General features: G+C 48.8%; 1 protein-coding gene and 1 long non-coding RNA gene across 4 annotated transcripts in view; one reads left to right on the top strand and one right to left on the bottom strand.

The window, feature by feature from the left end:
- srp68 (signal recognition particle 68) overlaps window positions 1-9,191 on the bottom strand; it is a 65,813-nt gene extending 56,622 nt beyond the window's left edge. The window contains exons 1-2 of the mRNA XM_085963283.1: window positions 9,020-9,191; window positions 3,765-3,831 (exon numbers count right to left, since the gene is read on the bottom strand). Coding sequence (XP_085819409.1) covers window positions 3,765-3,831; window positions 9,020-9,098 — 146 coding nt within the window. The 5' untranslated portion in view covers window positions 9,099-9,191. The remainder of the gene's footprint in view (window positions 1-3,764; window positions 3,832-9,019) is intronic.
- The window catches only part of LOC147102623 (uncharacterized), a 51,589-nt gene extending 38,877 nt beyond the window's left edge, over window positions 1-12,712 (top strand). For all 3 annotated transcript variants that reach the window (XR_015073039.1, XR_015073038.1, XR_015073040.1), the window contains 2 exons: window positions 269-482; window positions 12,489-12,712. This is a non-coding gene — a long non-coding RNA (uncharacterized LOC147102623). The remainder of the gene's footprint in view (window positions 1-268; window positions 483-12,488) is intronic.
- Window positions 12,713-13,119: the final 407 nt, after the last annotated feature.

Below are 13,119 nucleotides of genomic sequence, written 5' to 3' on the forward strand. Positions count from 1 at the left end.
AGCATAGGAGGCCATTCGGCCCATCACGTCTGTGCAAGCTCTTTGATAGAGCGATCCAATTAGTCCCATTCCCCTGCTCTTTCCTATAGCCCTGCAAATTTCTCCTTGAGATTTAGTTATTTTTGACTCTAGCCCATCTTTCCCATCTCTCAAAACTCAACTGTAAGCAAGAAAAACAAAGATTCACATGAGCAGGATTGTTGACATGTTAATGATATAGTCCAAATTTTAAAAAGGCACCCAATGATCACGGTTTGTTCTCCAACAGTTCCCAGACTTGTGAGGACTTCCTTCTTGCCCAAAGTCTAAAACGCAGAGTGAGAGAGACAGGAATGCACGTGGGAACGTACAAAGAACTGTACGCACACCCACGAACAAGGATCAAGCATGCGAGACGAACAAGAATCAAGCATGCGAGAGGAAGAACAGAGCAAGGGTTTGCACACGGTGAAGGGGAAGCACGGCGCAAACCAAAAGCACAGGTGAACCAAAGGAGAAAGCAGGGGGTTCTCAGAGGGAGGGGGAAGCAGAAGAGGCTTGCAGTCTTCACTGTAAAGGAAACTCCAGGCTGGGACTCTCAATCCTGGTTTAAAACAGCTGCTTAAGTCACACCCATAAAAGTCTCACGAAATGTTCATTTGCTCAGAGCTGCAGAGCACACGAACAGGAGGCGGCCATTCAGCCCCTCGAGCCAGTGCTGCCATTCGGTTAGATCATGGCGGATCTGTACCTCAACTCCATTTACCCACCTTTGATCCGTATCCCTCGATACCTTTACCAGCTTTTGAATAAAAGATTTTGGTTTACTGGGGAGGAATCAATCAATGACCATCCTCAGGCCCAAAAGGGTAGTGCAAGAGTGGGGCTACTGGTTTTATTTTAAAATGGCCTGTAAAAGTTCAGCTGTCAAACACACAAGCAGGAAAATAAAGACCAACTGAAACGCAGACCCTGCAAATAACAGCACTTTCCATTACACTCCCTGGCTTGAGCGCATTTTTGGGCTGCCTATCAAATTGAGTGAATTACAGGAAACTTTCTTTTATCCGGCACCGACGTGGTGCCGGTTCATCAAAAATTCCGGATAACCGAACGCTATAGTAAAAGATAGGGAGAGCTGACAGCTCCGTATAAAGCAACAAACCCTGTAACTGTAGAACAATGGCCACAAGTTCCAAGCGTCTCTGTAGCTTAGCAACAGCTGCAGCCACACCCTTGCACAGCAACAGATAGAAGGCGGCAAATACCATATGAAGTAAAACCTACTCCTGAATTTTGCCGGTTAACCGAGATTTCCGGTTATTTAGGTGTCGGTAAATCGAAAGTTTCCTGTAACAAGGTCCTGAACTTATTCACAGAATCACAGAAACCCCACAGTGCAGATAGAGGCCATTTCGGCCCATCGAGCCTGCACCGACACATATCCCACCCAATCCCCATAACCCCTACACCAACACATATCCCACCCTATCCCCGTAAACCCAAGTATTTAATCCCCCTAACACTAAGGGTCAATTTATCATGGCCAATCAACCTAACCCGCACATCTTTGGACTGTGGGAGGAAACCGGAGCACCCGGAGGAAACCCACGCAAACACGGGGAGAATGTGCAAACTCCACACAGACAGTCACCCGAGGCCGGATTCGAACCCGGGTCCCTGGCGCTGTGAGGCAACAGTGCTAACCACTATGCCACCGTGCTGCCCTATTCTGTGACTTATTTGTTTATTGGAAGGAGAAAGATATATAGCACGTCGGTTTCAGTGGGAAGGTACAAACTTGTGCCGGGAATAATACATGGCAAGTTCCCAATCTCAACGATGCCATTTGGGAAAGGGTGCAGGGGGAAACCCCACTACTTGGGAGGAGGGGAATACAGGCACCTCACACCTAGCAAATGTTGGGCTGGGTATTTTCTTGCGGAGGACAAAATCAAGGGCAGGCCACCCTGTGCCACTCTCCTTTATCCCAGCAACTAGTTATCAAACTAGTAAGAGAACATGAATCGGGTTACTCTGTAAACGCCTCACTCTGCAGGACAATGCAGTGTTACTCTGTAAACGCCTCACTCTGCAGGACAATGCAGTGTGGGCACTGGAGACTGCGGGAGAGGGGGGGGGGGGCGGCGGGGTGTATAAAAAATACAGTATTTCTCTATGCCATTTGCACCCTGTGGGAAAATGGGGCAAGATTTTCATACAATTTGACTTTTAGATCCCCAGTTTGCAAATCGGTCATCTGTATAAAACTGTACACTGCCCAAACCTGTAGAACGTAATCCCAATCAACAAAATACAAGAGCCAGCAGGCTGTGGGTGGAAGTCCTGAGGCACAGAATTGCATGTCAGCCGACAGTGAGGAAGATCACAAGTGATTCCTGGGTTCCTTCAGGAATACTCCAATAATCTATATAGGCCATTGCAACCCTTTGATTAGATGCCAGCCTGTAACTCACTCCAGGCTGTTATTCTGTAAATAACCCAATGAATCCCTTGATTAGATTCCAGTTTGTGACTCACTCCCAGGTAGCTGTTGCTCACTGTGACAAGATATTATGCTGTTACAGGAAACTTTCGATTAACCGACCACTAAATAACCGGAACGTTCTATCCACCGGCAAAATTCAGGAGTCGGTTCAGATAACTTTTTTTTACTTTTAGTTACTTTTTTTACTCCATTTGTGGCTGTGCAAGGGTGTAGCTGAACCTGTTGCTAAGCTACAGAGACGCTTGCAACTTGTGCCGATTGTTTTGAAGCTGAACAGGGTTTGTTGCTTTATAAGGAGCTCTGAGCTCCGTATCTTTTACTATAGCGTTCGGTTATCCGGCATTGTTGATGGACCGGCACCAGGTCGGTCCCGTCCGTGCCGGATACCAGAAAGTTTCCTGTACCATGATTAATTATAGAATCATAAAAATTTACGCCGCTGAGAGGCGCCATTCGGCCCATTGTGTCTGTAACGGCTGACAAAGAGCTCTCCAGCCTAATCCCACTTTCCAGCTCTTGGTCCGTAGCCTTGTAGGTTACGGCACTTCAGGTGCATATCCAAGTGCTTTTTAAATACAATGAAAGTTTCTTCCTCTACCATCCTTTCAGGCAGTGAGTACCAGGCCCCCACCACCCTCTGGGTGAAAAGATTTCTCAACTCCCCTCTAATCCTTCTACCAATGACTTTAAATCTCTGCCCCCTGGGTATTGACCTCTCTGCTAAGGGAAATAGGTCCTTCCTATCCACTCTATCCAGGCCCCTCATACACGTGGATGTTGTTGAAGGAAAGTCCGTGACAGGCCTGAAAGAAATCTAAACCTTTATAAAACTTTTCCAGGAGCTCTACATTGTCTATTTTGGTGCTGTTAAAGGACGGCGCACCAGCTGAGCAAGCGCCCCTCACCACCCTGCAACTTGATCTTTAAAATTGCACCTTTGCGCAGGTTAGACAGTCTGACTAAGGGAAATAAATTACGTAGCAGTGCAATAGATAAGCTTTTCAATAATCAAGAAATGAAGCAACTTTATACACTGGCTAATGCAGTAACTAAGACCTTCCCCCAGTGATCCGTGGTCAAAGGGTACAGCACACAGCGGAAACTTAACTGCTCCTGGCGCACAGTGCCACCAGTGAATTCTTCAAGCCCTGCTGCAGTTGACTGAGCTACACCCACCCTCTCGCACCTTTGTCTGACACCATGTTTGAAACGTGCAAGCTTACCAGCGCCAAGTTGACACATAGACAGCACGCACCAACAGACTATCGCCACCGACCTGTATCTCTGGTAGTCTTCATGTCGTAGGCCGTGTTGTTGCTGAGAGTCCTTGATGATCTGCAGGACTAGAATTCATACATTGAGGAAAACAGGGTGTGAATAAGTGCGTAGCTGCTTCACACTGAAGGCAGTGAGATGAGGAAAGTAATCAAGCACTGAGCAACGCAGGGCAGGGAGGGACTCTGGTTCGAATCCCATTATGCCCCCAGTTACCCGATCTTGCGGTGGCAGCTGTGCAGGAGCCTACAATTGAGGGAGAGGGAGAAACAGATAGACAGGGCTCTCCTTCCTGCTCACAACTGATTTGCCAAGCGCTGCGCCTACTGAGAGGTCAGAACCATTTCCAGCTACCAAACTCATCAATCTGGTTGAGACCCAATATACTGCGCCTGCAGCTTTTTGGCTGTTCCAACTTCGGAGTGAGACTGGGGCATGGCAGAGCACCAGTTTTGCTAATCCAGATTTCTCCCATTCTTTGTTCTTGCAATAAACAACATTGTACTTCCCGTGAGTCTTGCCTGCTCTGAGCCAGACAGATCAGGTTGCCCTGAGCTAGCCCAGTAAACCAAATAGGGGAATCCAGTAACAGAAGAGTACATGTCTGCGTAGCACAGGTATTAAAAACATAAGAAATACGAGGAGTCGGCCATTTGGCCTCTCGAGCCTGCTCCGCCATTCAATAGGAACATGTCTGATCTTCTACCTCATCTCCACTATCCCCCATATCCCTTGATTCCCTTAATATCCAAAAATCTATCGCTCTCTGTCTTGAATATACTCAATGACTGAGCCTCCACAGCCCTCTGGGGTAGAGAATTCCAAAGATTCACCACCCTCCGAGTGAAGACATTTCTCATCGCTGGCCTAAATGGCCGACCCCTTATTCTGAGACTGTGACCCCTGGTTCCAGACTCCCCAGCCAGGGGAAACATCCTCCCTGCATCTACCCTGTCAAGCCCTGTAAGAATTTTGTATCTTTCAATGAGATTGCCTCTCATTCTAAACTCTAGAGAATATAGGCCTAGTCTACTCACTCTCTCCTCATAGGACAATCTCCCCATCCCAGGAACCAGTCTGGTGAACCTTCGTTGCACTCCCTCTATGGCAAGTATATCCTTCCTTCGGTAAGGAGACCAAAACTGTACACAATACTCCAGGTGTGGTCTCACCAGGGCCCTATATAACTGCAGCAAGACGTCTTTACTCTTAAACTCAAATCCTCTTGCAATAAAGGCCAACATACCATTTGCTTTCCTAATTGCTTGCTGTACCTGCATGTTAACTTTCAGTGATACGTGTACAAGGACACCCAGGTCCCTCTGAACACCAACATTTCCCAATCTCTCATCATTTAAAAAATACGATTCTTTTCTATTTTTCCTACCAAAGTGGATAACTTCACATTTCTCCACATTATATTCCATTTGCATTGTTCTTGCCCACTCACTTAGCCTGTCTATATCCCCTTGAAGCCTCCTTGCATCCTCCTCACAACTTACATTCCCACCCAGCTTTGTATTAAACTGCACAGTCTTTATACTTCAGAACCGGCAGTCACCAAATCAGTTCATCGCCTTCGACACTTCTCACCGAAAGACTTGCATTTTTATAGCACCTTTCACGACCACCGGATGTCCCAAAATGCTTTACAGCCAATGAAGTACTTTTTGCAGTGTTGTCACTGTTGTAATGTGGGAAACGAGGCAGCCAATTTGCGCACAGCAAGCTCCCACAAACAGCAATACTCTGTGATGTTGATTGAAACATAATAATTGTGTCTTCTTGTAACTGTCTTAGGTCAGCGGACACAAGGTAAAAGAGGGGGTTCAGGTCAGGAAGGAGTTAATGGCCTGGGCTGGAGGGAGTAGTCACACCACGGTCTGAACTGGAAGGGCAATTTTAATGAGGTTGCAGCCTCGTCACCTGTCTGTACAGTTTACCTGTCAGTGAGTCCTGGTGCACAGGGGAACCTTTTTTTTAAAAATTCATTGATGGGATGTGGACGTCGCTGGCTAGGCCTGCATTTAGTGCCCATCCCTAATTGCCCTTGAGAAGATGGTGGTGAACCGCCTTCTTGAACCGCTGCAGTCCATATGGTGTAGATACACCCACAATGCTGTTAGGAAGGGAGTTCCAGGATTTTGGCCCAGCGACAGTGAAGGAACGGCGATACAGGTCCAAGTCAGGATGGTTTGTGGCTTGGAGGGGAACTTGTAGGTGGTGATGTTCCCATGCGTCTGCTGCCCTTGTCCTTCTAAGTGGTAGAGGTCGCGGGTTTGGAAGGTGCTGTTAAAGGAGCTTTGGCGAGTTGCTGCAGTGCATCTTGTAGATGGTACACACTGCAGCCACAGTGCGCCGGTGGTGGAGGGAGTGAATGTTGAAGGTGGTGGATGGAGTGCCAATCAAGTGGGCTGCTTTATCCTGAATGGTGTCGAGCTTCTTGAGTGTTGTTGGAGCTGCACTCATCCAGGCAAGTGGAGAGTATTCCATCACACTCCTGACTTGTGCCTTGTAGATGGTGGAAAGGCTTTGGGGAGTCAGGAGGTGAGACACTCGCCACAGAATTCCCAGCCTTTGGCCTGCTCTTGTAGCCACAGTATTTATATGGCTGGTCCAGTTCAGTTTCTGATCAATGGTAACCCCCAGGATGTTGATAGTGGGGGATTCAGCGATGGTAATGCCATTGAATGTCAAGGGGAGATGGTTAGAGTCTCGCTTGTTGGAGATGGTCATTGCCTGGCACTTGTGTGGTGTGAATGTTACTTGCCACTTGTCAGCCCAAATCTGAATGTTGTCCAGGTCTTGCTGCATATGGACACGGACTGTGTCAGTATCTGACGAGTCTCGAATGGTGAACAGTGTGCAATCATCAGCGAACATCCCCACTTCTGACCTTATGATGGAGGGAAGGTCATTGATGAAACAGCTGAAGATGGTTGGGCCTAGGACACGGCCCTGAGGAACTCCTGCAGTGATGTCATGTGATTGAGATGAATGACCTCCAACAACCACAGCCAACTTCCTTTGTGCTAGGTATGATTCCAACCAATGGAGAGTTTTCCCCTTGATTCCCACCAATGGAGAGTTTTCCCCTTGATTCCCATTGACTTCAGTTTTGCTAGGGCTCCTTGATGCCACACTCGGTCAAATGCTGCCTTGATGTCAAGGGCAGTCACTCTCGCCTCACCTCTTGAGGTCAGCTCTTTTGTCCATGTTTGAACCAAGGCTGTAATGAGGTCAGGAGCTGAGTGGCCCTGGCGGAACCCAAACTGGGCGTCGGTTAGCAGGTTATTGCTGAGTAAGTGCCACTTGATAGCACTGTCGATGACACCTTCCATCACTTTGCTGATGATTGAGAGTAGACTGATGGGACGGTAATCGGCCGAGTCGGATTTGTCCTGCTTTTTGTAGACAGGACATACTTGGGCAATTTTCCACATTGCCGGGTAGATGCCAGTGTTGTAGCTGTACTGGAACAGCTTGGCTAGGGGCGCAGCTAGTTTTGGAGCACAAGTCTTCAGTACTATTGCCGGAATGTTGTCAGGGCCCATAGCCTTTGCAGTATCCAGTGTCTTCAGCCGTTTCTTGACATCACGTGGAGTGAATTGAATGGGCTGAAGACTGGCATCTGTGATGCTGGGGACCTCGGGAGGAGGCCGAGATGGATCATCCACTCGGCACTTCTGGCTGAAGATAGTTGCAAATGCTTCAGCCTTGTCATTTGCACTCACGTGCTGGGCTCTGCAAGATATGTGGGCAAAGAATACTGGGAGGCTGTGGAGTTGGAAAGTTAGATGAAATGGGGCACGGCCTGGAGCAGGAGAACGCACAAGTGTGCCAGAGGCTGAAATGGCGAGGGCACACTGTGCAGGAACATAAGCAGGGTATGGGAAACAAAGGTTGCAGGAAGGGAGGTTTTCATGATGCTGCCTTCTACTGCGCTGGAGGGACAGTGGGGTACTGATGCAATTTAAAGAGGCACACAAGCTCAGTGTCAGGTTTCTGTGAATGTTCTGATGAAAGGTCACCGACCTGAAACACTAACTCTGTTTCTCTCTCCACAGATGCTGTCTGATCTGCTGAGTGTTTCCAGCATTTTCTGTTTTTGTGAAAAACTTTTGTTTTCCGTTCAGGCTGTCACATCTACAGGGCAAGCAGCAGTTGCGTTTTACTTGCCCAGCACAAGTTTTGCTCATAATTTCTTACAAGTTGCTAACTGTGCTTAGCAAAGATGAATCATAAAGTGGAAATCTTCCACATAGTATTAAAAGTGCCCCTCTGCCACAAACCTCCCACTGATATATGAACAGCGGCAAACTAACTTTATTATAATCGATAAGCCCAGACAGAAAACCAATTGTCTCAAGAAACAGATCAGTTGCAGAGGTGCAGGTGAATGATCCAGAAATCTGCACATTTCAACATCAGTGAATGATTATGAGCGACATCAGATGGTTTAACGACAGATAGTTGGGAGTTCAGAGGCTGTAACTTGAGGGTCAGATTGACTTCACTAAGTAAAAGAGCATAACTTGCAGCACTACCAAGTTAACAATAAATGGGAGCTTTAATCGATCAAAGTGACCCAAGATTAATATAACTGAAAGTGGATGAAATGTGATGACAACACGGTCTTCTGTGATAGTAGATTGGCGGTTAGGCTCAGATCAGCCATGATCTTATTGAATGGCGGAGCAGCCTCGAGGGGCCGATTGGCCTACTCCTGCTCCTATTTCTTATGTTCTTATGTTAAAGACACGGGCTGCTCGCTGCAGGATGTTCGGCTGGGAAGGATGGTCTACAACAAATGGCAAATGCTAAAAGGAAGAAAAATGCGAGCTCCTGGTCACAAGTGGGCCCCACAGCTCACAGCTCCGGGCGGGCCCCACAGCTCACGCCGGGCCCCACAGCTCACAGCTCCGGGCGGGCCCCACAGCTCCGGCCGGGCCCCACAGCTCACAGCTCCGGCCGGGCCCCACAGCTCACAGCTCCGGCCGGGCCTCACAGCTCCGGCCGGGCCCCACAACTCATAGCTCCGGCCGGGCCCCCCCGCCCACCCCGGGGCTCACCGCCTCCCCACACCCACAGGCCCACCTGTCTGCCCCCTTCACAGCCGGTTTCAGACTCCACTTCCCCCGGGGCCCCGGGCCTCCCACCCACACCCGGGACTGACACGTAATCCTTCTGCCCAGAGCCGCGCCGCTCCCACTGGCTAACTCGCTGGCGGCCCCGGGCTCGCTCAGCAAAGGATACTTTCCAGGTTGAGGGTGGCCCCCAGCTTCGCCGCTCGGTTCTCCTTATCTTCTCCCGCATCCTCCCGAATTGCTGCCATAATACCGAGAACACCGACTGGTCGCGGGCACGCCGGGATACTGGAGGAACCGAGAACACCCGCTGGTCGCGCGGCACGCCGGGATACTGGAGGAACAGAGAACTCCGACTGGTCGCGGGACACGCTGGGATACTGGAGGAACAGAGAACTCCGACTGGTCGCGGGACACGCTGGGATACTGGAGGAACAGAGAACTCCGACTGGTCGCGGGACACGCTGGGATACTGGAGGAACAGAGAACTCCGACTGGTCGCGGGACACGCTGGGATACTGGAGGAACAGAGAACTCCGACTGGTCGCGGGACACGCTGGGATACTGGAGGGACGATAGCAAAATACTGCAGATGCTGGAAATCCGAAATAACAACAGAAAATGCTGGAAAAACTCAGCAGGTCAGGCAACATCCGTGGAGAGAAATTTGAGTTGACGTTTCGGGTCAAAACCCTTCTTCAAAACTGGAAAGAAAATAAAATAGATCGAAGGCAGGGCTGCGATCGAACAAAAGAAGTAAAAAAGACAATAAAAGGTACTCGAAACCAGACGAGATGGTAATAGGCCCGTGGAGACAAAAGGCAGCTGAGATTAGGTGTGAAGTGTACTGGCAGGATAAGAGACAGCTGCCAGGTGGGAGAGAGAAACAAAAGGAAAAGGGGGGGGGGGGGTGGAAAGGAAGACCCAAAACAAAGGGATGGAAAAAATTATAAGTAAAAAAGTAATAGGGGCCAAGGTTATGATCTGAAATTGTTGAACTCGATATTGAGTCCGGAAGGCTGCAAAGTGCCTAATCGGAAGATGAGGTGCTGTTCCTCGAGTTTACGTTGAGCTTCCGTGGAACAATACAAGAGGCCTAGGACGGTGAGGTCTGAGTGGGAATGGAGCAGTGAATTAAAGTGAAAGGCGACCGGAAGCTCGGGGTCATCCTTACGGACTGAACGGAGGTGTTCCGCAAAGCGGTCACCCAATCTGCGTTTGGTCTCCCCAATGTAGAGGAGAGCTCAGCTTTTCAGGATTGTTCTCCAGTCTCAAGGTATTAAACATTAACCTCCTGTGTCTTGTTTTACACACTTTGTGTAAAACTAATAAATTGCAGGACAACGGACTCTTTTATTAAGCATTAGGTCTGATCTTACTCATAGCAGCACAGTGGGGAAAAGCCTGGCATTAGGACCCCTAGCCTGGATCTTCCAAACAATAGTAATCCTTACAGATGCCTGCAGGCCAATGATAAATCAATATGCAAATGTTACATTCCCTTTTAAAAGAAACCTGTTATGCATTACTTTTAAACCTTTCTGCTACATAATGTTCTCGGTAGCATAAACATATAAGTAAACTCAGTATTTAACTAGCACTGAAAACATCTCAACGTTTCAATAACGATATAGTTTTTTTTAGGGCAGCGATCCGCCTACACCCTTTGACAGTTCACAAGTCAAGGATAACTCTAGGCTTGACCTCTCGTCCCGACCTTGTGTGGTATGAAACTGAGCATGCTCCTGAATCGGTCAACAATTCAGGTTCCGGTTTAGGTTCAGGTAAGTATGATGTGTTTTGTGTATTGCTCTGTTCATCACACTCTGTTGAACTGATCCTCTCGTCGGAATAACGGTGTTGTTCCTTGGTGTTCAGGAGGTGCCTGCGATTGCAGCGGTACACCTGTCCTTCTGGGGTGTGGACGTGATACGATCGCTCAGTGTCAGCTGGCTGGATGACAACTGCTGACTTCCAGTAGTCATGCTCCTGGATTCTGACGGGTTCTCCATTGTGCAGCAGCGGCAGTAGTCTAGCTGACCTGTCATAGTATCTCTTTTGGTGTTGCTGTCTCTGTACACGTTTTGCATGCACTTGCTTGCAGCTGACGACCTCTGGCTGCAGCTGCTGGTTGGTGCTTGGAAGGATTGACCGAAGTCTGCGGCTCATCAACAGCTGTGCTGGTGACTTGAAGTTGTCAACCGGAGTGTTGCGGTACTCAAAGAGACTGATGTAGGGGTCTCTTTTGTCCGCTTTGGCTTTGTCCATGAGTGTTTTTGCAATCTGGACAGTTTTTTCAGCAAGGCCATTACTTTGAGGGTAATGTGGGCTTGATGTGACGTGTGAAATCCCATGCCTTGGCAAACGACTCGAACTCTTTTGATTTGTATTGGGGGTCATTGTCTGAGACTAAAGTCTCTACCATGCCATGCCTGGCAAAGGCTGCCTTTAGCTTGTGGATCACAGCTGCAGATGTGGTGCTGTGAAGCTTGTCCAATTCAAAAAATCTGCTGTAGTAATCAACAGTCACTATGTAGTCCTCGTTGTTCCATGTGAACAGATCCGTTGCTGCGACCTGCCAGGGCCTGTCTGGGATACGGTGAGGTATCATGGGCTCTTTGACATTTGATGGGTGGCGTTCTAGACAAATGGAACATTTTCCGACAATGTCCTCAATGTGTTAATGTGTTTGCACATTCCGGGCCAAAACATAATGTCACGTGCTCTTTGTTTGCATTTTTCCATGCCCATATGTCCAGCATGAATTTTTGTCAACATCTCTTCTCTGAGACTGGTAGGAATGATGATTTTCTCCCCTTTGAAGATGATTCCGTTGATTTGTGACAGTTCGTCTCTGTGGTTCCAGAATTCAGATATGCTCTGAGGGCATTTCCTCCTTTCCTCAGGCCATCCTTCATGTATGACTTTGCTCAGCAGTGTGAGTTGTGCATCTTTCTCTGTTCCTGCTCGGATCTCCTTCAGTTTTGAGTCACTCACAGGTAAGCTGTTGTACACCATGTGCACCTGCACATCCATGCGTTCACTGAAGCTGCTGTCCTGGCAGCTAAGAGACTTTCTGGAGAGCGTGTCTGCGACAGGAATGTCTTTGCCTGGACGGTGAATGATTGTGAAGTCGTACTTCTGTAGCTGAAGGATCATTCTCTGTAGCCTTGGTGGGGCTGCAGCTAGTGGTTTCCTCATGATTGACTCGAGGGGCTTGTGGTCGGATTCCACAATGACTTGTCGGCCATAGACGTACTGGTGGAAACGCTTACATCCAAACAGAATTGCATATAGCTCTTTCTCGATTTGAGCATAGTTGGTTTCACTGTCTGTGAGAGATCTGGAAGCGTAGCCGATGGGCTTTCCTTCTTGCAGTAATACTGTGCCTAGTCCGTACTTTGACGCGTCCACTTGTAGTCTGAGCTCTTTGTTGGGGTCGAAGTAGGCAAGAACTGGTCCTGGTTCTCTGGTGATTAGGTCTTTCATTTTCTGAAATGCTGTGTCATGTTGTTTGTCCCACAGGAACTCATTGGATTGTTTGAGCAACTGACGCATGGGTGTGTTGATTTCGGAGAGGCTCGGGGCAAACTTGGATAAGTGTTAAAAATGTCTCTCCCTTTTTCTCCGATCCACAGGAGTAGGGAGCTGCATCTTTCTTCCTCCCCTTTGCTTTTCAACGGACCCGAGAACATCAACTCCACGTGTTGCTTGAACTTGCGCCATTCTCTATGTAAGTTCAAAGATTCCCAATTCATTCGAGGTAAGGGAGCTCCAACGATGTCAATTTTCAATCCCTGTTCTGACACCATGTCTTGTTTTACACACTTTGTATAAAACTAATAAATTGCAGGACAACGGAGTACTACAGTTTAACTCTTTTATTAAGCACTAGCTGAAGTGCCCGGCGGTGCCGAGGGTCTTTTGAGGGCATGTTGTTGTTGGAAGAGAGAGAGAGAGCGCGACTGGGGGGGGGGAGAGAGAGAGAGCGCGACTGGGGGGGACGAGAGAGCGCGACTGGGGGGGGGGAAGAGAGAGAGCGACGGGGGGGGAAGAGAGAGAGCGACTGGGGGGGGAAGAGAGAGAGCGACTGGGGGGAAGAGAGAGAGCGACGGGGGGGGAAGAGAGAGAGCGACTGGGGGGAAGAGAGAGAGCGACTGGGGGGGGAAGAGAGAGAGCGACTGGGGGGGGAAGAGAGAGAGCGACTGGGGGGAAGAGAGAGCGACTGGGGGGAAGAGAGAGAGCGACGGGGGGGGAAGAGAGAGAGCG

The sequence above is a fragment of the Somniosus microcephalus genome, chromosome 21, assembly GCF_052327205.1.
Source record: "Somniosus microcephalus isolate GS21.2 chromosome 21, FLI_Smic_1.0, whole genome shotgun sequence".
Classification (NCBI taxonomy): domain Eukaryota; kingdom Metazoa; phylum Chordata; class Chondrichthyes; order Squaliformes; family Somniosidae; genus Somniosus; species Somniosus microcephalus.